General features: G+C 40.7%; 2 protein-coding genes across 11 annotated transcripts in view; one reads left to right on the top strand and one right to left on the bottom strand.

Annotated features, from left to right (window-relative positions):
* Positions 1–21,358, top strand: part of zgc:114120 (uncharacterized protein LOC619267 homolog) — a 111,995-nt gene extending 90,637 nt beyond the window's left edge. For 7 of the 8 annotated variants that reach the window (XM_037536734.1, XM_017700747.2, XM_037536737.1 and 4 more), the window contains 9 exons: positions 231–361; positions 458–605; positions 1,507–1,739; positions 2,035–2,270; positions 2,511–2,799; positions 7,071–7,213; positions 8,249–8,434; positions 10,980–11,123; positions 18,215–21,358. In XM_037536734.1, coding sequence (XP_037392631.1) covers positions 231–361; positions 458–605; positions 1,507–1,739; positions 2,035–2,270; positions 2,511–2,799; positions 7,071–7,213; positions 8,249–8,434; positions 10,980–11,123; positions 18,215–18,247 — 1,543 coding nt within the window. In that variant the 3' untranslated portion in view covers positions 18,248–21,358. The remainder of the gene's footprint in view (positions 1–230; positions 362–457; positions 606–1,506; positions 1,740–2,034; positions 2,271–2,510; positions 2,800–7,070; positions 7,214–8,248; positions 8,435–10,979; positions 11,124–18,214) is intronic. The other variant, XM_037536735.1, reaches the window with a different exon arrangement.
* A 157-nt stretch (positions 21,359–21,515) lies between these two features.
* fmnl1b (formin-like 1b) overlaps positions 21,516–25,320 on the bottom strand; it is a 63,777-nt gene continuing 59,972 nt past the window's right edge. For all 3 annotated transcript variants that reach the window (XM_017700748.2, XM_017700750.2, XM_017700749.2), the window contains one exon: positions 21,516–21,954. In XM_017700748.2, the coding sequence (XP_017556237.1) occupies positions 21,854–21,954 (101 nt within the window). In that variant the 3' untranslated portion in view covers positions 21,516–21,853. The remainder of the gene's footprint in view (positions 21,955–25,320) is intronic.

Here is a 25,320-nt window from a genome sequence, read left to right as displayed (position 1 = left end):
GCACAAGTACAGCTTGATTATCTGCTCTTTTAAAAATGACACTGTTTATCTGATGGTGACAGTGTTGGTGTTTTACCATGATTGATTGTTATGAATCCGTATCTTTTAGTAATTTACTTAAAAAAAAAAAACAAAAAAAAAAAAACTCTGGGGTACATAAAATCCTGCTTACACCACTTGGACACCGGTGTGCTTATCATGTGTATGCGTGTGTTTCATCATGATCACAGTGATCTGGAGCGTTCAGTGGAGGAAATGAAGACTGGGGCAGGGCTGAATCATCGCTTGGTAACTGAACAAGAAGTAGAACAGAAAAGTCAGGAGCTCAGGAGACTGGGAGAGACTCTGACTGACCTTAAAAGTGAGTGATGAGCACAGCCAATCATAACACAGAAATGAAAGGACTGTCAAGTTTTCTGACTGTATATTGTGTATGTGTGTGTGTGTGTGTGTGTAGATCAGTTCCCAACACTGCAGAGTAAGATGCGTGTAGTGTTGAGGGTGGAAGTGGAGGCAGTGAAGTTTCTGAAGGAGGAGCCTCTGAGGCTGGATGCATTGCTGAAACGCTGCAGGAACATCACAGATACACTCACACTGCTGAGAAGGTAACACACTTTAGCTTTAGTCAGCCCTGAAATTTTGGGATGAACATGAATGTGGAGAAATTTCTGACACTGCACACAGCACCTAGATTTCAGTCCGAACCAAACCCAAGCCAAACCACATCTAAACTGGCCCATCATCTCTGAAAATTCCTGCAAAAAACCTCCTTATTCCATAAACTCCTATTCCTTATAATAGCACCAGGTAAATAAAAAAAACGGTGTAGTCACAATTGCAGACGCCAATTAAATAATAGATAACAAATAAAATAATATGATAAAATATTCAGGTGTCTTATTGGATTTGCAGTTTTTGAGCTCTAAATCACATACATACACAGGCCCATAGATAATACCTGTGGTGAGCCATGAAAATTAGAGACAAGCCTTTAGTTTGACTATAAATGGAGGAAAAAATTTCTGCTAGCTGGGATTTCTATTCTAATTTTATTCATGATTTAAATGTTAGATGTCAAGTTGTTTATGTTCATATCATGTCATAACAAACATTGCTTTCCTTAAATAATACAGTAATGTTCCTGAGATTATACCATTATCTTGAAAAAGCCAAGTGTGGTTTATTCTAGATAATGATTCTTTTGAGATGTCGCAAAACAAATTTCCTTTAATTTTTTCTTCAGAATTCAAATAGTTTTATAATTAAATGATCACAGGAAAGGAAAGTGAATAAAATATGTAAATCCATGGGCTTTTATTGCTCCCAAAACTATTAAGAAAATCAACTAAAGATTTTAGCTCCCAGAAATCATTTGGTCTTTATGCCTTGAGGGTTCTCTACTGGTCGATACACTGTAGAAACATCGATGATACACTTGCCCTAACACCTACAAATACAACCTTAAATAAAACCAATCTGTATGTCTTTGCATGTGCCCTCATGCAGGCAGGTATCAGAAGGCATGTGGAAGACTCCAGAAGACTTTAGCAGCTCCGTGTCCAGCTCCAGTGATGCTGACTTTGCGAAGAGCTGCGATTTGGACATCCTGACCGGTCCCTCTCTCAGCAGCCTGCCTGACCTAGCGGCCACTTTATCAGGCACGGGCAGTCTCTCGGCTTCATTGGCGACCAGTGCCAACCTGGGGACTAGTCCCAGCATCACCAACACTGCCAGCATAGGTACCAGTCTAGCACAACAGTGGGCTATCCCTTGAATGACTGGTCATGATGCATGGAGTAAAGCATTTACATTTACATATATGGCATTTAGCAGAGGCCCTTATCTAGAGTTTATGCTTAAGCTAGAGCAGACAGGCTAGAGTATAATGATACTGTCAAGCTAAGACACTGCCAGAAACAGGAGTCACTGCCGCTGACTAGATACAGAGATACACAGTGAGCAGAGATTACAAGCTGCAAAGGATGCCACTGTGTGACAGACTGATTTAGTAACTGCTTGATCTGTTCATTCCAGGGGCCACTGCTAGTCTGTCCAGTGCTCTGGGCACCAGTCTGGGGTCAACTTTAGGTGGAACTGCCGGTTTAGTAGGCACCACCACGCTTGGGAGCTGGCTTGCCAGCACAGCAGCGATGGACAGCAGCATGCCAGAGCAGGACAACACCTCAGTTAGTGCAGCAAAGGGCCGCAGCCTGGAGGACATGCCAACACGCAGAGACCCGGACAAAGGAGTATCTGTAGAAGTCCGCCTGGTAATTCCTCTTACATTGAGTTATTGCTCTGTATGTGTACTCACTCTGGAAATGTTTGTTCTGTGTTCAAGCATAGGAAATGTGTGTTTGTATTTAATAATAGGTTGGTGTTGAGATTAAGGACTGTGACTGAACAGAAATGAGAATTAGTGAGTGTGCAAGCAGAAGTACCCAGAGATATTACCTTGGAGTTATAGCAAGCTAAGCATATGAACCCTGTCTTTATCTGTGTGTGTCTAGGCAGCAGAGCGAGACTGGGAAGAAAAGCGGGCTAGTTTGACCCAATTCAGTGCCCAGGACATTAATCGTCTATTGGAGGAGACCCAGGCGGAGCTAATGAAGGCCATTCCTGATCTGGACTTTGCTGCCAAGCAGATCACCAAGCCGGCTGTGCCCCCGAAACCCCAGCTTTCCTCTCTGCCCAAACCGGTCACGCCATCCTCCACACCCTCCTCCACCCCTGAACACCAGCCTGGAAAAACCCCACCCAAACCAGCCAGTAAGGAAGCAACCCCACGCAGGGAATCAGGTAAGACTAGACTTCAGCAGAACCAATACAAGTAACAGCATGTTTAACTCATAAGCTATTTGAGGGTTTTCTGTGTTCCAGTGTATTCTGGTCATTAAGCTACAACCCCAATTCCAATGGAGTTGGGACGTTGTGTAAAACATAAATAAAAACAGAATATGATGGTTTGCAAATCCTTTTCAACCTACACTGCTCAAAAAAATAAAGGGAACACTTAAACAACACAATATAACTCCAAGTAAATCAAACTTCTGTGAAATCAAACTGTCCACTTAGGAAGCAACACTGACTGACAATCAATTTCACAGCTGTTGTGCAAATGGAATAGACAACAGGTGGAAATTATTGGCAATTAGCAAGACACACTCAATAAAGGAGTGGTTCTGCAGGTGGGGACCACAGACCTCTTCTCAGTACCTGTGCTTTCTGGCTGATGTTTTGGCCACATTTGAATGTTGGTGGTGCTTTCACACTCGTGGTAGCATGAGACGGACTCTACAACCCACACAAGTGGCTCAGGTAGTGCAGCTCATCCAGGATGGCACATCATTGTGAGCTGTGGCAAGAAGGTTTGCTGTGTCTGTCAGTGTAGTGTCCAGAGGCTGGAGGTGCTACCAGGAGACAGGCCAGTACACCAGGAAACGTGGAGGAGGCCGCAGGAGGGCAACAACCCAGCAGCAGGACCGCTACCTCCGCCTTTGTGCAAGGAGGAACAGGAGGAGCACTGCCAGAGCCCTGCAAAATGACCAGCAGGCCACAAATGTGCATGTGTCTGCACAAACGGTTGGAAACTGACTCCATGAGGATGGTATGAGGGCCCGACGTCCACAGATGGGGGTTGTGCTCACAGCCCAACACCGTGCAGGACGCTTTGGCAATTCGCCACTGGCGCCCTGTGCTCTTCACAGATGAAAGCAGGTTCACACTGAGCACATGTGACAGACGTGACAGAGTCTGGAGACGCCGTGGAGAGCGATCTGCAACATCCTTCAGCACGACCGGTTTGGCAGTGGGTCAGTAATGGTGTGGGGTGGTATTTCTTTGGAGGGCCGCACAGCCCTCCATGTGCTCACGAGAGGTAGCCTGACTGCCATTAGGTACCGAGATGAGATCCTCAGACCCCTTGTGAGACCATATGCTGGTGCGGTTGGCCCTGGGTTCCTCCTAATGCAGGACAATGCTAGACCTCATGTGGCTGGAGTGTGTCAGCAGTTCCTGCAAGATGAAGGCATTGAAGCTATGGACTGGCCCGCCCGTTCCCCAGACCTGAATCCGATTGAGCACATCTGGAACATCATGTCTCGCTCCATCCACCAACGCCACGTTGCACCACAAACTGTCCAGGATTTGGCGGATGCTTTAGTTCAGGTCTGGGAGGAGATCCCTCAGGAGACCATCCGAGGCGTTGTAGGGAGGTCACAGAGGCACGTGGAGGCCACACACAATACTGAGCCTCGTTTTGACTTGTTTTAAGGACATTACATCAAAGTTGGATCAGCCTGTAGTGTTTTTCCACTTTCATTTTGTGTGTGACTCCAAATCCAGGCCTCCATTGGTTAATAAATTAGATTTCCATTGATGATTTTTGTGTGATTTTGTCGTCAGCACATTCAACTTTGTACAGAACAAAGTATTCAATGAGAATATTTCATTCATTCAGATCTAGGATGTGTTATTTGAGTGTTCCCTTTATTTTTTTGAGCAGTGTATATTCAGTTGAATACACTACAAAGACAAGATATTTAATGTTCAAACAGATAAACTTTATTGTTTTTTGCAAATATTCACTCATTTTGAATTTGATGCCTGCAACACGTTCCAAAGAAGTTGGGACAGGGGCAACAAAGGACTGGGAAAATTAAGGAATGCTCAAAAAAACACCTATTTGGAACATTCCACAGGTGAGCATGTTAATTGGAAACAGGTGAGTGTCATGATTGGATATAAAGGGAGCATCCTTGAAAGGCTGTTATTCACAAGCAAGGATGGGGCGAGGTTTATCACTTTGTGAACAACTGTGTGAGCAAATAGTCCAACAGTTTAAGAACAACGTTTCTTAACGTGCAATTGCAAGGAATTTAGGGATTTCATCATCTACAGTCCATAATATCATCAAAAGATTCAGAGAATCTGGAGAAATCTCTCCAAGTAAGCGGCAAGGCAGAAAACCAACATTGAATGCCTGTGTCTTCGACCCCTCAGGCGGCACTGCATTAAAAACCGACATCATTCTGTAACGGATATTACCACTTGGGCTCAGGAACACTTCAGAAAACCACTGTCAGTGAACACAGTTCGTCGCTCCATCTACAAGTGCAAGTTAAAACTCTGCCATGCAAAGCGAAAGCCATATATCAACAACACCCAGAAACGCCGCCGGCTTCTCTGGGCCTGAGCTCATCTGAGATGGACTGACGCAAAGTGGAAAAGTGTCCTGTGGTCTGATGAGTCCACATTTCAAACTGTTTTTGGAAATCATGGACGTCGTGTCCTCCGGGCCAAAGAGGAAAAGGACTGAGGACTGTCCGGATTGTTATCAGTGCAAAGTTCAAAAGCCAGCATCTCTGATGGTATGGGGGTGTGTTAGTGCCCATAACATGGGTAACTTGCACATCTGTGAAGGCACCATTAATGCTGAAAGGTACATACAGGTTTTGGAGCAACATATGCTGCCATCCAAGTAATGTCTTTTTCAGGGACGTCCTGCTTATTTCAGCAAGACAATGCCAAGCCACATTCTGCACATGTTACAACAGCGTGGCTTCATAGTAAAAGAGTGCTGGTACTAGACTGGCATGCCTGCAGTCCAGACCTGTCTCCCATTGAAAATGTGTGGTGCATTATGAAGCGCAAAATATGACAATGGAGACCCCGGACTGTTGAACAACTGAAGTTGTACGTCAAGCAAGAATGGGAAAGAATTCCACCTACAAAGCTTCAACAGTTAATGTCCTCAGTTCCCAAACTCTTATTGAGTGTTGTTAAAAGGAAAGGTGATGTAACACAGTGGTAAACATGCCTCTGTCCCAACTTCTTTGGAACATGTTGCAGGCATCAAATTCAAAATGAGTGAATATTTGCAAAAAACAATAAAGTGTATCCATTTGAACATTAAATATCTTGTCTTTGTAGTGTATTCAGTTGAATATGGGTTGAAAAGAATTTCCAAATTTTGCAAACTTGTGAGGGAACTGGTGAGAGAAAATGGAGCCCGTTGCATTGTGTTTGAAGCTATGATAGTTAATACGCCAACAAGCTTATGTAGTATGATAAACTACATATATCCAAATACTTCTGATTAAAATGCAATATACAGACAAGTTCTTTAGTTATTCAGTTGTTTTACACTTTATAAGGTCAATTTACAGACAATTTCAAGGTTGTGAACAACTTTTTAAACATTTTTAAACAAGCTCTGCCCCAACGGCTTTGTTTTTTGTCATTTTCGTGATGCAGTTTTTTTTCTTTGTGTCATTCGGACGCAGAGAACTGTAGGTAACTGAAGGCTGGGAAGGATACATCAGTTGCCTCCTTGAAATCACTCAGAACGTAGGCTGCATTTCTAGGGTGTATTTGAAGGGTCCTTCACTTTGGAACAGACTTCTATGACATTGTGGCTGACAAATGCAGCCTAGCTCAGCTGCAGCCTAGGCTTAGGAACGTAGCTTTTGAGTCTTGGTTCCTCTCAATGTTTCTTCTTTATGCTCTTAGGGAGTCCTGGGTCTCCCACACTGACTCGTATTGATGTCTGAACCTGCATGTCTGGATAGCAGCGATTGAATTATATGTGTTGTAAAAAGCATCATACAAATAACACTGAACTGAAAAGAACTGTTTTCATGACAAGTTTGCAAGATTCCAAGTTCAAAGATTTAAAGGTCTGATTGTTATCTAACTTGGGTCAACTCAGAACTGTGGTTCTCGAATATCAAATTCCTTCAGAACATGTTCAGAGCTAGTCTCATGGTTCTGTTTATATAACTCATGCTTGGGGCTTTAAACTTTTCTCCTCCAAAACATTATCCAGTACAAATGGAGTTCACTTTAAAATGTTCTATTTATAATCGCCCCTGCACTCCATGTTGCTTCTTTCACATTGATTGTGTTATTGATTTTGCTGCATTATGTGCGGCGCTGCCTTTTGTGAAAGACTGCAATTCTGTTTGAGTGCAGGCAGATTTGAATGGACTCCAGCTGAGAGCTTTGTGTGCTCTTGTGTGCATGCGTGCCTATTTTTGCACGTGTGTGTCTGATTGACTGACTGATGACAGGGGAGTTGACAGTGCCACGGTATCGAACGGAGAAGCCGTCCAAGTCTCCACCCCCTCCACCGCCGCGCCGCAGTTTCCCATCAGGCCATGGACTCACAACCAACAGCAGCGGAGAAGTTATCATCGTAAACAAGAATGTGAAAGTGAGCAACACTGTTTATGTATTTTATTTGAGCCCACGGTTTAAGTGTAATTTGAAATAGGCCTTTATTTCTATTCCATTATTTGTTTTGTAAAAAATATAGAATGGCATTTCAGTATTATTATGAGAACATTGCTTATTATTTAAATATTGTTGTTAGTGTAACTCAAAAGATGCTCAAAATGTCCACTTTATTAGAAACTCCTACCTTGTATTTCTGTTCAGTGTCCACTTAAGCTAGATATCCACTATAAAGGTGTATTGCAGCTGCACAAATTATCAGCCACCCCCCATTTTGGTCTTTTTTAACTCCTACATTCTCCCACATTTTGTTGCTAGCTAGGTCTTTACATGGTACTGCCAAGCTGGGAGGGCAAGGGCATGAATTTACTTTTTCTGGAGGTAGAGGGACTCTCAACCATGGCTGGCTATGGATTTAGCTCATGGATTTAGCATTTCCTGATGGTTGTGCCATTCTGGCCAGTTTCTGACCATAGGACCCTTGTTGAACAGATATCATTTAAATGGTGGACCACTGTCAACACCGCAGTAACACTGAGATGGTAGTGGTATGGTACTGGTTTGGTGTGGTGCTGGTATGAGTGTATCAGCAATGTTGTCAGGTTTTTTACACATTCCACTGATTGAGAGTGGTCCACTAAAAGAAAAACATCCAAGAGTGATTCAGAACTTGGTCACTGATGATTGTTCGAAAACTGAGACCAACTGATTAAACAAGTGGAATCAGGTGTGCTTTTGCCTGACTGAAGTGAAAATGTGCAGCTAGACCTGCCCTTTGTGAATAGTAAGATTGCAAGGTGGAGCTACGGTAGGGGTTTCTGATAAAGTGTCGTCATAATAAACACCTCCTATGTCTGTAAAAACCAACATGCCCCCAAGGAGCAAATAAATGCTTATTTCACACTCTTTCTCACAAGTGTAATACACATGCACAAACATGCTCACAGACATGCTCATTTACACAAACCCTCACACACGTTCACCCCTAACTGGCACACCTGCGCTGTCCCTGCAGAAACTGGAGAAAAGTGAAAACTGCGAGGAACCAGACGCACAGACTCCATCTCAGACGCTACCCATCAAACTCAGAAGACCTTCCACTTCGGATGGGCCCCGCCCTTCCTCCACACCACCAGTTATCGCAGCCTCTGGGATGAAAGAGGATGAAGATGAGGATGAGAAAATCATGGCAGAGCTTGAGGTAAAATATGGACAAAATGTGCAGAATGGAAATGTGACAAATAGTACAAGTGAAAAGTTTGGACACACCTTGTCATAGAAAGAGTTTTCATTACCCTCACTATTTGCTACAACAGTGGAGACATACTATGAAGTATGAAGTAATGTATTTTTGACAACACTTTATTTGAAGGCTACCTACATAAGGGCTTCATAACACATTCATAAGCACTGAATAATGTGTTTATGAAGCACTACTTGAACATTTATTAAGTGCTTATGTCAGTTCTCGCAACCTGACATAAGATGTTTTATGAAATAAATGACATTGTACGGACATAATAAGAATAAACGTTGAACATATTTACAGCACTAAACATATTTAAAACACTATACATAATTGCATCAGTCATCTTATCCATGCCATGGAGCGAAGAGGGGGTGGTTTCCAGGCATATTTAACCTGATATCAGTACAATGACGTCTTAAGAATGCTGACATAAATAGTTATGTATAGGGTTTAAATATGTTTAGTGCTGTAAATATGTTTAATGTTTATTTTTATTATGTCACTACAATGTCATTTATTTCACAAAACATCTTATGTCAGGTTGCAAGAACCGACATAAGCACTTAATAAATGTTCAAGTAGTGCTTCATAAACACATTATTCAGTGCTTATGAATGCGTCATGAAGTCCTTATGTAGGTAGCCTTCAAATAAAGTGTTACCGTATTTTTATATACTACTGTTCATTATATAAACTATGTATAGAAACATATATATATATATATATGAAATACATAACAGTGTTAAACAGTTTGGCTGGTACTAAGAGAGCCAAAGGGCCATTGCAGATATACAACAGGAAAATGCAAGCGTTCTGCAATTATTTTTTTGTCTGAGAAGGTGCTTAGAGTTTTACTACCTCATGCAGGAGCTGAAACTTTGAGTGCTTTTGTTAGCAGCATGTGCTCAGTCCGAATTGCTTTTGGACAGGCCAGTATAACATGTGGCAAAGCAGAAGACAAACTAATCATGTCAATTTCTCCACGTACGCATCCATACACACTCTTGTGGCAGATCTTCCAGCGTGCACCAGTAAAGGTGACCATGACTCCCAAGCCCAGCACTCTCCCACGACCCTCTGGTCACACCAGCAGTTCTCCCTGTCTGGGTCAGTGGACCATCAGCTCTCTGTGGAGAGAGGTAACACATTAGCTAGACCCTCCAAGCCTCTCTTACTCTGGGGTCGACACCCATTCCTTCTTCTTTCCTTTGAGAACTGGTGCTCTGTTCTTACAACTCAAGCTATAAACTTGCACTCTTCCTCTCTCACTTTCTCTCCATCTCTCTTTGGTGTGCAGTTACAGTTTGTAATGAGGCTGTTGTAGGTCAGTTGTATCTGTGGCACTAAGCAGACAAAAACAGTGCCAGTGAATCGATTCAAATGAGCACAGAGTCTTTAGAACAGGAGCTTCTCCTGTTAGCCAACACAAAACACCAGCATTGCAAGGCTGCTACTGTTTCTGCATCGACTCCGTGTCCTCTTTACAACACAGCTATTATTTATTTTGTTGTTTTATGGTTAACGTCATTTTTATGGTACGAGGGAGTTCCAGCAATGCTACATCCTTGTGCCACCTATACCATTGGTCCAAACTATGTTTTAATATTCATACGGGTACAACCTGTCTAGAGAGCAGAGGGCTTTTTATCATTAATTGATTTGTTTTAAATAGCCTAAAATCTAACTGTTTTATCTAAAATCACATTTTGATTGATTATATTGGTCTGCCACAAGCATTTGCCATTTCTTTCCAGAATAAAAAAGTGATTTATAATCCTATATTCATCGTGTTCATAAGCTCATATTAGCTACTTTTAACTGTTATTGACTGTTTATAGCACATAATGGGGGTGCCACAATGTCTGTGTCGCTGTACTTTCAGACCATGGATTTTAACTTTAAGAGCCAGATTTGTCTTGTCTTATTTTTATCAATATCATTTTTTTGAGCAATCCCTTTTAGCCCAGGCTTAGGTTTAATCTGAGTCTGGGAAATTGGCCCTGTAACATTTGCTAAACTGCTACTTAATTGCTCGTCTGGATTGATATAGCTTGGGCGGTTCATTTAAGAGTGTTTTCATTGCTTTCTTGCTGGCTGGGGTAATTTACAGGAATGCCAGTGTAAGTGTTTAGACAGCTTGCGAGTGGGCGTGCAGAGCATGAAGTGTGTGCTTTCTGTTGTTCACAGAAAGCAGTAATATGCTACGGGGAGCTCCCCCTGTGCCCTGTGTGTCTGTCATAACAGAAGTGCATGTAGGAAGAGAGAGGGGGGAAAGAATCAAATGTCAATTTTAACACACACTGGGTGACAATCTACACGCCATGCTCTTCCCTATACCCTCTCTTTCTTACCTTATATCTTCTAATAATTCTCTTTGTTTTTCCCACTGGCTACCTTTGCTCTTTGTCTTTCAGCAAGGCAAATAGGACACAGCTCATTTTAATGATATTTTGTTAATACCAACCCTTCTCTCATTCTGCCCTCTCTCACTGTGCAGTCTGCCGGTACCCCTCCTGGGTCCGCCAAACTGGCATCGTCGTCAGCAGCGTCCCGCCTGAAGCACCTGCAGCAGAGCAGCCTGGAGCGGAAGAACAGGAAGCAGCGTGAGGACTTCCCCAAACTCCAGCAGGGCCAGCAGCAGGTATTCCACTTCTAACAGTGGCTGCGCCCCTTCCCCGCCCACCACCGCAGTTAGCCATCGTTGTCCCTCACCACTTGACCTGAACCTCCAGTCCTGAGCCAGAACTGAGCCTCGCCTGCCGCTAACTGCTACGCTACCAGCCTAGCGAGAACTGCTGCTCTAGTTGATGACTATTACCTGTGAAGCTCATGGCTGAATTTCAGCAGCAGCTGAGCATTGCTCATAAAGCTAGCTATCTGGTTTGCTAGCAGCTAAGTCTGTTTGACAGCTAAGCAGTAATTATTTCAGTAGCAGATAAGTGTCACCGGTAAAGCCAGAAGCTAAATATTACCTGTCTTGGTAGCAGTCGCGCACCAGTGGTTCTGTTAGCTGCTGTGTATGGACTCTGTTGCTAACCCGTCTTGAGTCAGCAACCTGCCAGCGACCATCGCAGCTGCTCCACATATGCTGCGACACACGAGTGTGTGCTGCATTGGTGCGTGCAACATTGCGATGTCTACCTCTCTGCAGGGGGTTTCAACATGCCCCATCTGTCTATCCTGCCTCATGTTTGCTGTCTTGCCTCTTGTAGTGTGGAATTTGATTTCTTCCTTCCTCCATATTCTTCCAAAACAGAAGCATTGCATGCTAATGTAATCACATGGTCACAGCTCATGGGAGCTGCGCTCTTACATCTTCATATCTGCTTATATCTGCCAGTTCCTCAAAGATGGAGGGTAGTGCCACATTCTTCACTTAATGTACTGCCTCTTTGTCATTTTCTGCACTTATCTCTGATTGCAGTCCAACAAGGCTGGGTCCAGTACGGCAGCTTGACATTTAATTTTCGTAAACATGTGCATTACCCCAAAGGCTTGTTTGGCATCTTGCTGTTGTTACTACAGCTAAAAAAGCCCTGTTTGCGTTCCACCTTCCATTCTGGCTCCTGCAAACACACAGCTCTTTCCATTGTGCTCTGAAATCTGTAAGGCATTATTTCAGCAATAGCGACAAAACTGAGATTTGTATTGGTTCCACAAGAAATACAGTACTCTTCTATTCACCCATATCTTTGGTGGTTGGATATGACTCAAAGTGATTCTGCACCCACTCAGTCCTCATTGCAGGTGCATCATCAGGCCTAGATGCTCTATGACCTTATCTTATTTGTCACACCCTTCGGGGCATTGAACATGCAGACGAGGGTGAGCAGGACCAGAGGAACAGCACCTTGTTTTTTGGCAAATAAGAATAACAAATCCATGCAACCCAGTATTAGCAGTGTTTTACCCAAAGCTAGCTTTGATAGTCTTTAAGACCTTGTTAAGATAGAAAAACAAAAAGGGAAAAAAGTCTATACTGTAAAATGTAAGCACTGTTAAGATTAAACTATCAAAAAGATCGAACAGTAAAAAGTGGTATTTAGTAAAGAACTTCTGATTTAAAGAAAAATAGCAAGGCTGGTTAAAGAACCACAGCTGAAGACCTTGGGGAGATAAAAAGGCAAAGCACTCTAGAGATGAGGAAGCACTCCAGAGTCTCTTGGGTGACTCTTATCTATGAGGGCAGCTTTGCAAAGTCACGGCTCTTTCCTCAATCCAGCCCAAAGAAATGGGGGAGCAAAAGTGAGAGAGAGAGTACGAGGGTGCATGGAAGCCCTGAGGGAAGGAGTAAGAGAATGAAAACATGAAAAGGAGGAAGACAGAGATAAGACAGTGAGGTTTCATTTCTCTCCAGTTAACATTTGGGCCAGCCTCTCTTTCTCTCCTTCCTGCAGGAATAATCTTTAGGCCATTAGCTAGCTGTGAGCTGCACAGCTAGCCGGCTCAATGCAGTCCGCTGGGCCTGGTTATTCCCCCATAACTGATCCAAGGACAAACTGACACTCAGAGAATGAACAGGAAGGGGTCTCTCAATTAGCGATGTCATGACAGCACTCAAATCCTTTCTGTTTGGATGATAGCACGGTGAAAGGAGCTACGCACTATGAAATAGAACTAAAAAGACAAGTTGATATGATCCAATATCAAATTGCAAAGCCCACGTCAAATATCTTGAATGTGGATGTGCTGTACTTGTAGAAGTAAATATGTTTGTATAGGTGGTCTCCTTTGATTGGACACAGACAGGAAAGTCAAAAGAGAGAGCTCCTCCTGCCAATCACTTTCTACTTAGCAGTTAGATTATGGAAGTCGAAGTGCTTTGATAGTTATTTGTCACAAAGAAGCATTTCCAAGCTCTTAAGTGACCAGACAAGGTGGATTAACAATCCATCACTAGACAGAGGTTGCACTTGCCAACACTGCCATTCTTCAATTTGATTGGTTTCAGTCAAATACCTTTTAATGTTTCTAAAAAGCAGGTCGCCTGGGACGTTTTACTTATTTTGACCTTTGGAAAATCGCGCTGGAAAATCACCTAAAATATAAAGTCATGTAATACATAAAACACAAGGTATTGTGTTACATACCTTTTAGGGATCTTAGTGATTCTGTGGTTCTCAGTGCAGGGACTATGATGGATGTGATGATGGTGCTTTCCTACTGCACCGATGCCAAGTCTTACCAAGTCTTCCACAAATCTTCACATCTTATTGTTATCGTAGAATGGTTCTCTTCAGAATAAAAGATCCCCCATAAAAGAACCTTTTAAGAATTCATTTTGGAGAGTGCAGGGCAGGGGCATAGTTAAGGAGGCAGATTCTGCTAAAAAGAAATATCCTTTGATGCCAATGAAATATCAGTCATCTTGTGGTCTTATAATACAGGATGAACCCAAAGGCAGTGATTTCTTGCATCCTCGTGACTTTTTTCACCTTAAACAGGAACATCAATAAAAGTAACAGACAAAGCTCTCCATTTGTCAGCCGCTATTACCATAACAATGGCTGCAAGCCACTATTGGTCACATACCATCATGGCTGTACACTGGCTCTACAAAGAAGTAAACACAGTCTAAAACTCCAGCTTATTAGTTATGCTAACTAGTTCATGTACATAGTAACGTTGACCCTAGTAAAGAAAAGTTTCAGTACTGTGCTGAAACAACAAGAAAGTCTTCACAGTCTTTGACCATTCACCCAAGACGTCTAATGCTGTAATTTTGGTAAACCCCTTGTTAATTGCTGTGTTATCCTTTGTTAACTAGGCAGTTAAATCCAAGGTCAGCAATTGTGTCACGTTTAAATTTTCCATTTTTCTCAGGAAGCTACAATGAATTAGGCTAGTTGGTGGTTGTCAACCTCATTATAGTGATGTCTCTGGGACATAAGGGTCTTGCTAGTTGGTGCCTCCAAACTGTAATCAGGCACCACTAAAAGGATAACTAAAATGACTTAAAAGACAATTGTGAAGATTCAGAAGAGTGTGAAGGCTCTACATGGTCTGTCATTTGTAAACACTGCAGTTAAATTTGGTGAATATTCATGTGTGATAATATTTTGACAGATTTTAAAGGCAGACCTGCCAACCTTGGGAAAATATTTAGCATAGCACAATAGTGTACAAATAAGAATGCTTAGTTCACATGCTTCCACTTTGCTTAGCACATGATTATTTTTCCACTCACTGCCACATCATCAGTTCAGTTATTCAACTGTTATTGAGTCTGCTGCTCTCTGTCTTTCCCTGTCAGTGTCCTCTTCATCTGATATGTTTACATTAACTGCAGTGCTGAGTGGTGCTCAGCTGATGATGGCATGAAGCCCTGCAAACATTGCCATGGTGACTGTGTTACCAGCAAAAATTGATGACTATCAGAAGAGAGCTTCAGCAGTTTAGATTGCTTATTTAAAGACAAAAAAGGTCCATACTCTTTTATCACTGTTGCATAATACTGAGTTAGTTTGGAATTCAAGAACGAGATGTGTGTGTCTCCAATGGCTCCCCAAAAAAATCAACATCCAGTGTATTCCACTGCTGTGATCAACAGAAATTTTTTTTTAAAAGTTGGGAAAAGTAAACTCTTGATGGAGTATTCAGCAGAACACAGGAGTAAGCGGAAAGCTTGCTGTGGTTCTGATGAAAAGAATGGAATATGTAGTTTGTTGTTGTCCATCTACCACACCGTCTCCATGAGACATGCACATCCACACACACACACACACACACACTGGTAACTTTCTAGTTAATGTGATTTCTGCAACACGTACACTTTTTTTTTTTTAAAACCCTGATCTCCTCCTATCGCTGTGGTTACAGGTTTGGCTGTTGGCACAATAATTATTGTGAATGCAGTACTGTGCAAAGTCTGCGACTCATTTCACAATTTCAACTTTCCATTTTCACCCCAGGCTTGCAAAGGAGTTAAAAGCCCCTTCCTAGCCATACGGAGTAAGGTGGGGGAACGAGATGGGTAAAATCAGTTCATGTTAGTGCTGATTTGCAGTTTCTTGATATGACTGACATCACACATATTTCATCCCTGCTTGATATGGGGGGGGGCGGGCTGATAAACCCACTATTCTTCTTCTTTTGTTTCTTGCAGGGCTAGAAACTGCTGCATCTTGCAGTTAGATTTTGCATAGTTTAGACCGACAAATCACACCAGCATACTTTGATGTCAAAATACATACCTGCTATGCAAAATGACTAATTTAATTTAACTGACTAATTGATTTTTATATTGGCTTCATTAATAATTAGACATATTATTAGCATTCATAAATAATTTGTGCAAACATCTTAAACTGTGCTTGGAAAAATATACAGGAGTTGTTATTGCTAACTAAGGGCCTGATTAACAGTCATCTAGATTTCCCCAGTCTAACAGTTATCTAGATTTCCCAGTCTAATTTGGAATGGCAGTTCTCAGTGACCTAGCCAGCCATCAGCCCAGTCACTATGCTGAGTGCTGTGACCACCATAGACTGACCCACAGCAGGGCATATTTGCCACCCATCTGTCAGACAGCTGTTAGAACCAGACAGCTTCTGCTTTGTGTTCAGCCAAAGGTCAGGCTAATTTGGCACACTAGGATGCCCGTGCACCGCCCCTTCCCAGCAAAGCATCTTTATCTGGTCTTGTAGCTCAATAGGACTCCTTGCAGTAAATTCAAGATCGCTGTCTGGTGACCCCTCTGACTGTCTGCGGTTTTGGCTTAGAAAGTAGCCTGATGTGTAAACCTCTGTGACAGTTAAGCAGATGCCTGTGGAGATAAAATGGCTAAAGAGATGTTTTATTCATGAAGGGTCAAATGGTTTGTAATTCCCAAACACCAGGAAGGGCTTGATTAGTGTCTGTATGTGCCTGCAATGGGGATTTTGGCCTTTGCCAATTGTTTTTTTTTTTTTTTATCTGCCACATACTGACTAATGTGTGTGTTTGTGATTACATGGCTGTATAAACACCTTTGCCTCTTAATTCTACCACTATGATCTTCATATAAACTGGCAGATACGGCAGACTGAGACAGTGTTGAAAAGAAAATACTCTAAGTCTGAAGGAAAGTCACTTCACTGATTAACGGTTTAAAAAAAGTTCCCTCAGTGGATAAGCCAAGAAAAGAAAAGAGGGAGAAGTGGACATGAATAAAGTAGAAAAAATGTTTCATATCAAAAATAATGATCAGAAGAATATGTAAAAAGTGTTGGGTGTTGAATTTAGCAGCTTTTTGCAAGACATTTCCAAAAGCAGATGCTTAAATTCCCTTGAGAAATGACTGTTCTTAGCGTTTGCCTCAAGTGAACCCAGTTTTGTATGGTGCTGTCACAGAAATTTCTCTCTAGGCAGTTTCTGGGGCAAGCTAGCATAATATCTTTACAGGTAAAACTGTAGTTTGATCTGATGCCAGATAGAGGAGTTTAGAGCCTCACTCATGCTTGTTTAGGGTCAAGGTATTTCTGAGGAACAAATGTTAGCTTTTACTTCAGGGTGGAAAAAAAAATTATAACAAGTTTCCTTCTAAAAGCACAGCTGAGCTGGCTGAAATACTGAAGGGCTGCCACATGATCTGTGCTCACTATAATGCATTAGTAAGAATAAAGGGGAGGTGGGTGTAACATTTAGTACTGTGCAAAAGTTTTAGGCACCTGACAAAATAAGAATGATAAAGGTATTTATTTGTGCAGTAAGCATTTATTTACTCAGAAAAAACATTTTAAAATGAAGGCCAATAACATTAATACAGTAAGTAGTGTTTTTCCGTATGTCATAGTGCTGGTTGAACCATTTGCAAGCCTCTGCTCAAGGAAGCCCAGTACCTGGTTTGGCTAATCAGTGCTTTCTTTAGTTAAATAAAGTTGACAAAATAAATGGTTAAAATGTGTTTAGGTGCATAAGACTTTTCCACAGTACTGTACATACTGTATAGACCCTTTGCCGCCAGGGGTTATGATTCCAGCCTATCATCTTGATTACCAGGCTCAGGTGTGTTTGGGAGCTAGAACAAAGTGTGGACTAGACTGAAAAAACTCAGTTTGACCCAGTGCATTTCTAAGTGTTTCTGATTGCACATCAGAGAAATCAGTCTTTAAAGTAAAATCCAGTTAACATTCTGCTTCTTTCTTCTTTTTTTCCTCACTTGCCTCTCCTGACTTGCTTGCTTCATGCTTGCACTTTTTCCTGATTAATCCTCATTCTTCCATTTGCCTGACTGATATTCAAAGGCCAAACTAGGACAACGTGTTTGTTTTTAACTACCCATCAGGCAGAAATATGGCTCAGCACAAGCATAGCTCATTTTATAATTCCCTCAGAATGCTAGGAGGGTTACATTGCATATTCTTCGGGCAGTGTGTCAGGAAAAAAAACGCTGGAGACCCTTTAGGCATGCATTAGAATACAGTTCTACATGCACCATAGAACAGAAAAGGTCCAGATTTAATTGTGCTCATTTCTAATGTAGTTGAACTTAAATGACTTCATCATGCTGGGTCTTCTTGTTCTTGCGTTCCTCGGGCCTGCCCTACTTGACCACTGCATTCTGACACACTCTATACATGTCTAAAAGATAAGGCATGACCCTCTTTGCAAATACAACCAACTTCCATATCCCTTTTGCCCCGTTACCTCTCTGTGGCCAGTCACAGCCTCTCCCTCTCTTTGTCTCTCTCTCTCTCTCTCTCTCTCTCTCTCTCTCTCTTCCTCTGGCATGTTGGCTGGCATCATTTATAGCCAATCACTGTCCTTCGCTCTCTCCTCCCCTGAGATCTGATCCTATCTTAGGTGATTATACCAAGCAGAAGGTGACAGAAGTCCATGAGGATGATGGACACAGTGGACCCTGAGTAAGATACTGAACGTCAAGCTTGCATGTCTTACAATATGTGTAGTGCGTTAGGGTAAGTTTAAATAAGGTCAGATTTTTGCTAAATGTAACAATGTAAGTATCAATATATGTACAATAAAATAACATCATACGGTACATTAATGCTGTAACTATATGCAGGTACTGATTCCCAGTAAAGTGAACAAAGGTTATTCATGTGGAGAGTGGCCAAACTGTACGTCACATGGATGAATCTTAAAAAAAAAGCAGAAAAAGTAATAATCATATAGCACTTAATAAGAGACTTCACTATATTCTGCTATATAGATCCATAGCACCACATGAAAAAAATAAAAAAGCTAAGTAACCGTGAATAATTGTGATAGTTATTTAATACCAAAAGGTGTTTATGGAATATAGTATTTCCTACAGTTAAGAGTCTTTTGTATTTTTATACTTTTGAATGAGAGGATTGTACTGACAAGGTCTGAGAAACTGAAACATTTGGAAAAGTCCGTTCACCTGCCAAGTGACATGTGCATTTGATTACAGTGTTCAAAACTAACACCCCATTTATATTTGGTTGTTTCATGTGTCTTGAATTTCAGGATTATATCCATTTAAAATTGCAGGTGTAAATGCCACCAAGATGAAATTGGATCGCTCAAACCACTTTACATGGTGGTCTGAGATGCATTTAAATGCATCTGTCTCTAAAATTCTACATTCAACAACCAAATTCCCTCTTAATACTGTGACACCGCCCCCTTTATTGCTCTGCACATGAGTAAAAACACCCTTTGCACTACCACCACTAAACAGAGGCATTGCTGCATTTCCAGTTTAGCTCCTCTAATTTTAACTAAGAAGCCTTCAGTGGACCAAGCTAATGTAAATAAGGTCCTGTTTGATTAAACTTCATCAGTATATCTCACCTCAGTACACTGCATTTTATTAGGGCTGGAAGATGAATAGTTTTTATATAAATCATTTTTATTTTATAAATCACAGTTATCAACAAGTTATCAACATTATCAAAGAGTTTAAATAGTAGATATTTAGCCTCTGGGTTCACAACACACAGTAATTGCAATTAGGTATTTTGCCCGAAATGTCCAGCCCTACATTGTAATGCACATGGTACATGACCATGATGACTAAAACAAGAGGCTAATTATTCTAAAGAGCCCTCTTCTGGTGTTCTATAGCTGGTGTACGAAAATAAATAACACCATGCAAATTTGTGATTTTCGAGGCAGCAACTATTTTTTGAATAAAACAGGAAAGTGCAGAACAACAGAGCAACCAGTTTGCTGTATATGAGCAGATTTGCATATTACATGCCATAAAGAAATCAGATTTGAATCTGACTAATTAGAGACATGTTTGATCACCAAGTTTAAATGCATACGGTCAAAATCTCACCAGGTTACAATCAAACAATGTCATTCCTAAATGCTGCATATCCATTTGTAACAATTTTGGATATAAAGAGTTCTACATAGAACAACAACTGATGTTAAAGGAAGATGCATTTTGATGTCTCTAATAAAGTTGGTATTAATCATAATATAGCAGTGATATTTCTTGTATATGAAACGCCAACTTCTAACAACATCTTGCAGGAAAAAAGAACATTTTTGAAAATGGACTATAATGTGTCTTGCAACAAAGCCCTTAAATCCAGATACAAGTCAGATGAAATAACCACGTTTAAATGGGCTCCAGTAGTGCGAGAATCTAAGTGGTCTCTCTAATAATGTTTGTTTGGATAGAAAATCTATGCTAATCACTATTTTTTAGTAGTTTTGTTACTTATTAACAGTAAAAGTTGATCATATTGTGGCTTTTTGATGCTTTTTTTTTCATTCATTGTCTTACTGAGAAGTATGATCTTTTGTTGCAGTTCGTATGTTGACTGTGTACGTCTCTCTGTTCAGCTGCCATTATATTTCTGTTCAGCTAAACATACAAAGGTAGACAATGTAGGAGTTTTCTGTCAATATTGTGTCCTAAGACAATCGTGAAGATGTTTTACACACTACATGCGACTTGCTAAGTGACATTTATCATCCAGTCATTACAGTTAGTTTTTCTGAAGTGGATTTTAGACATGTAGCCCTAACCAACTCAGACTAGTTCAATTTAATGGGTGCATTGAACAGATGGTAAATGACCACTGAGCCAGTTCTGCTTGCCCTTGGTATCAGTGGTTATTTCTGGAATTGAAAAACGTATTCTTTTTACTATTGCACTTTGAAAACAATGTTTTGCTTTGTTGGTGCTGCCCAGCAAAGACAAAAGAAGCACATCGCTGAAGCACAGTTCTCTCGGCATAGATCTCTACAAATAAGCAAATATTCTAATCTAAGATATGTTGATATACAATTGATAATGCACACATAGAGGCCTCTGAATGAAAGTGTGAAAGATGGGAGAAAAAAAAAACTACTAACACACTAAAGTGTGGGGGAAAAAAGGTTTAACTGTACATAGACTGTGCTATCACAGTATATTAACTTAGTGAATTTGTATGTAAGCTTTTTTTTAAATAAAGAGATGTTAGTGCTAAACTGCATGTACAGTATACCTTAAAGTCTGCATGCAGAATCAACTATGTAAGCTCTGTTTTTGAGTGTAAAATAGATTGAATTCTGTATAAAGAAAATATTTTTTTGTTAAAGATAGTTCGATATGTGTAGGTGGGTCAATCTGACCCGTTTTACTGTCGTCTGTAACCTTGTAACAAAAAACGTTGTTTGAAACGGGCAAACTGAGGTCCTGTAACTATGAGCAATGTCGCTAGCTGTAGGAGACATAGCTCATCCATGTTAATGAATGTGTGGAGTGTTTACAAAATGAAAAAGACATTTTTGTGATAACAATAAAGTGAGAATGCACACTGACCAATATAAAAATATCTATATGAAGAAATTATAATGCTGCTCTTGTGGGGAAAAAAATCTAATGCTAAAATCTATGTACCAGAGACTGTTGGTTTTGTATATTCTTGTCGTGTTTTTTGTGGGTATTAAAGTGGATATCTTGTACTAAAGTCTCATGCAGTTATTGGAATATTTGAATGTATTAGTATGTGATACTAATGTTTAATATTTTACATTTTTTAAACATCCCTTTATGTTCCCATACCAGATATACACAATGAAATACAATCTATGTTTAAATATTTTATTTATTTTTGCTACATGTACATGCTAAGCGGTATAAAATCACCATTAGTTCAAGTCAGTAATTAAAGAGGAGTAGTAGGCATATACCCATATGAAAAAAATAATAATTTACATAAACACCATCAGGACATTCTTTGTACAATAGAATTTTGCAAGCATTTGGATCACTTTACAGTGAGTATACAGTATGAGTTAAAAATCAGGCAGCAAAGAAAATTATTGTCCATCCGTCTCGGACATGAGATTTTGCAGTTGTTTTTTTGGCTCCTTGTAGAGTTAAATAGTGCAAACTGTGTTATTGTTTGCATAACATACAAAACATTGCAATACCGTGTATATCTGGATGCATATGAGTTACAGAGAGATGTCTGAGGGCACTTGTAGCTGCTGTGTTGGTTTCCACTTGGTGCTGCGTCGGCCACCGTCTGCTCTTATGTAGGGTTGATTCCTCAGACCTACATATACACATAAACAGAAAATCACATACAGATGCAGAAGATGTCAAGGAACTAAAGTCAGATTAAATTCAGGCAGTAGGGCCGCACATTATCATTTATTTACTGTACATATTGGAAATAAACGTCATTTTGAAATTTGCACAGGCAACATTTTCAGTTTTTACTATTTTTTTTTAATTCAGCAAATAAACAGTAATTGTGTATTAAAATGTGCAGACATGAGCTCTTTGTAGAAGATGTGTTAACAAAAACACCAACAAAACATGTCATCTGAGCAGGGATGCTTTTACATACAACTGTGTTATGTATGGCTTCAGCACTGGCCTTTTAAAATACTGATATCTTTAGACTGCAGTCTCTAACTGCAGTGACGAGAAAGACAATGAAATGAAAATTCAGGCTGAAACCAAAAACTAAAACTGAAAAATTTGACAATAAATAAGTTTACAAAACAGAAACATATTAAAATCCATTGTCCTCAACAACAGAGAATGGCTGGTCATCTGAGGCAGTGAATTCCATTATTTTTTAGCTGTGCTTTCCTCTTGGGACTGTGGTTTGTGAATTGTTTATCACTTCAAAAACTGAGGCTACAGGTCACAGGGTCTTTCTGTTTGTTGCTTCAGTTGTTTTGCTGTATTCCTGTATTCTGAGATCCTTGACATGAACGCTGATTACAAATAGCTTTCTAATGTGCCTCATAAAATAATTCCACATAGCTCACATTTTCACTGTTTCACTGTGCCCTGCCTGATAAAAAGACTGTTTTAATCGTTATTTCTCATTTTTATTACCATAAAAAAGATCGATTGGTTGATTGATTTAGACACTTTGTAGCAGGCCTATTTAATCTTTTTCTCTTTAGCAATTTCAGATGATTTTCTCTTTCAGATAAAAACTGAAAGTGCCATCAATATGGAATTCATATCATGCAGGCTTATGGGATACAATTGTTCATGTAGACAAATGCTGCAAAGAAAAGAGCATAAAAAGGCAATTATACCTCCAGCAGAAAAGATGAAGACCGAAAGAAAATCTATGAAGGACTCAGGTCAGTGAAGCCAGAATCTGAGAGCAGACGTGAGGAACGCTTCCCCGAACGAGCCGTGAAAGGAACAGCCTTCAAGGCTGACAGAGAGAAAAAGAATGTTGAACAGCTCAGAATTAAAAAAGACATGCAGTCTGATAGGAAGAGCAAACAGGAAAAGAAAGCACAGCATTTAATCTACATTGAAACCCTGTAAGCGGTGGCGAGTGGTCGATTTCATACTGTATTTCATACTTTCATACTGTATTTCATTCACTGATTTCATACTTCCACACACACACATATATGTCAGAAGAAAACCTTGTATAATCCATTTTCGATGTTTTTCAGTTTTTGACGTAATTACATTGTGTGTATATTTAATGATGAATGGACTAAAAGAATTGGCCTAAAATGTCTTGGGAAAAGGTCTAGTTATATTGACTTATATTAAAAGTAAATTAGGTTTTTTCCTTCTCTGGAGATGCAAGGTTTTCTTCTGACAACAGTTATATACATACACACTACTCACAAAAGGTTTGGCTTTTGGGTAAAATTTTAGGATGAACCTAAAAAGCACCCTAACCTTTACAGGTGAACTTAATGTGACCTTCTCTAAACTTTTGAATGCACATGTCCAACTGTTCAATGTTTTTTGCACAACTTGCTGTTCTGTAACAAGAAGCTTAATGGTAAGGTGGTGGTGGTGGTGGTGGAGTTACAGTGTGGGCAGGTGTGTCTAGTCAACACAGAACTGCCCTACACTTTGTGAATGGTACAGTGACCAGCCCATACTACTTGAAGAACATCATTAATCCAGTCATTGTGCCTCTGCATGAACAACACAGACCTAATTTCATCTTCATGGACGACAATGCTCCAGCTCATCGAGGTCGCATCATTAGGGAACGGCTGCTGGAGACTGGGGGACTTCAAATGGAGTGGCCTGCACTTTCTCCAAACCTGAATCCCATAGAAAACCTATGGGATCAGCTGAGTCGCCGTGTAGAGGCTTGTAACTCTGTACTCCAGAACCTCAATGACCTGACGACCGCCCTTCAAGAAGAGTGGGACGCCTCTGCAGACACTAATTCGACTTGTGAACAGCACGAGACGTCGTTGTCAAGCTGTAATTGATGCTCAAGGGCACATGACAAGTTATTGAGAGATTGACATTTTTTGTTGGGGTATACCCATCACTGTTGTTGGCTTTTGTTTCAATAAATTGTTTGAGATGAGGAAATCACCATTGCATGCTTCTACTTAAAAGCCCTACTTTCATGTTACAACCCCAATTCCAATGAAGTTGGGACGTTGTGTAAAACATAAATAAAAACAGAATACGATGATTTGCAAATCCTTTTCAACCTATATTCAATTAAATACACTACAAAGACAAGATATTTAATGTTCAAACGGATAAACTTTATTGTTTTTTGCAAATATTCACTCATTTTGAATTTGATGCCTGCCACACGTTCCAAAGAAGCTGGGACAGGGGCATGTTTACCACTGTGTTACATCACCTTTCCTTTTAACAACACTCAATAAGCGTTTGGGAACTGAGGACACCAATTGTTGAAGCTTTATAGGTGGAATTCTTTCCCATTCTTGCTTGATGTGCAACTTCAGTTGTTCAACAGTCCGGGGTCTCCGTTGTCGTATTTTGCGCTTCATAATACATCACACATTTTCAATGGGAGACAGGTCTAGACTGCAGGCAGGCCAGTCTAGTACCCGCACTCTTACTATGAAGCCACGCTGTTGCAATGCTTGCAGAATGTGGCTTGGCATTGTCTTGTCATAAGCAGGGACGTCCCTGAAAAAGACGTTGCTTGGATGGCAGCATATGTTGCTCCAAAATCTGTATGTACCTTTCAGCATTAATGGTGCCTTCACAGATGTGCAAGTCACCCATGCCATGAGCACTAACACACCCCCATACCATCAGAGATGCTGGCTTTTGAACTTTGCGCTGATAACAATCCAGACAGTCCTTTTCCTCTTGGGCCCGGAGGACACGACATCCATGATTTCCAAAAACAATTTGAAATGTGGACTCACCAGACCACAGGACACTTTTGCACTTTGTGTCAGTCCATCTCAGATGAACATAGGCCTAGAGAAGCCAGCGGCGTTTCTGGGTGTTGTTGATATATGGCTTTCACTTTGCATGGCAGAGTTTTAACTTGCACTTGTAGATGGAGCGACGAACTGTGTTCACTGACAGTGGTTTTCTGAAGTGTTCCTGAGCCCATGTGTTAATATCCGTTACAGAATGATGTCGGTTTTTAATGCAGTGCCGCCTGAGGGATGGAAGGTCACGGGCATTCAAT

The sequence above is a fragment of the Pygocentrus nattereri genome, chromosome 3 (assembly GCF_015220715.1).
Source record: "Pygocentrus nattereri isolate fPygNat1 chromosome 3, fPygNat1.pri, whole genome shotgun sequence".
NCBI lineage: Eukaryota > Metazoa > Chordata > Actinopteri > Characiformes > Serrasalmidae > Pygocentrus > Pygocentrus nattereri.
Note: the sequence above shows the minus strand (reverse complement) of the source record. Positions and strands in the feature narration are given on the sequence as shown.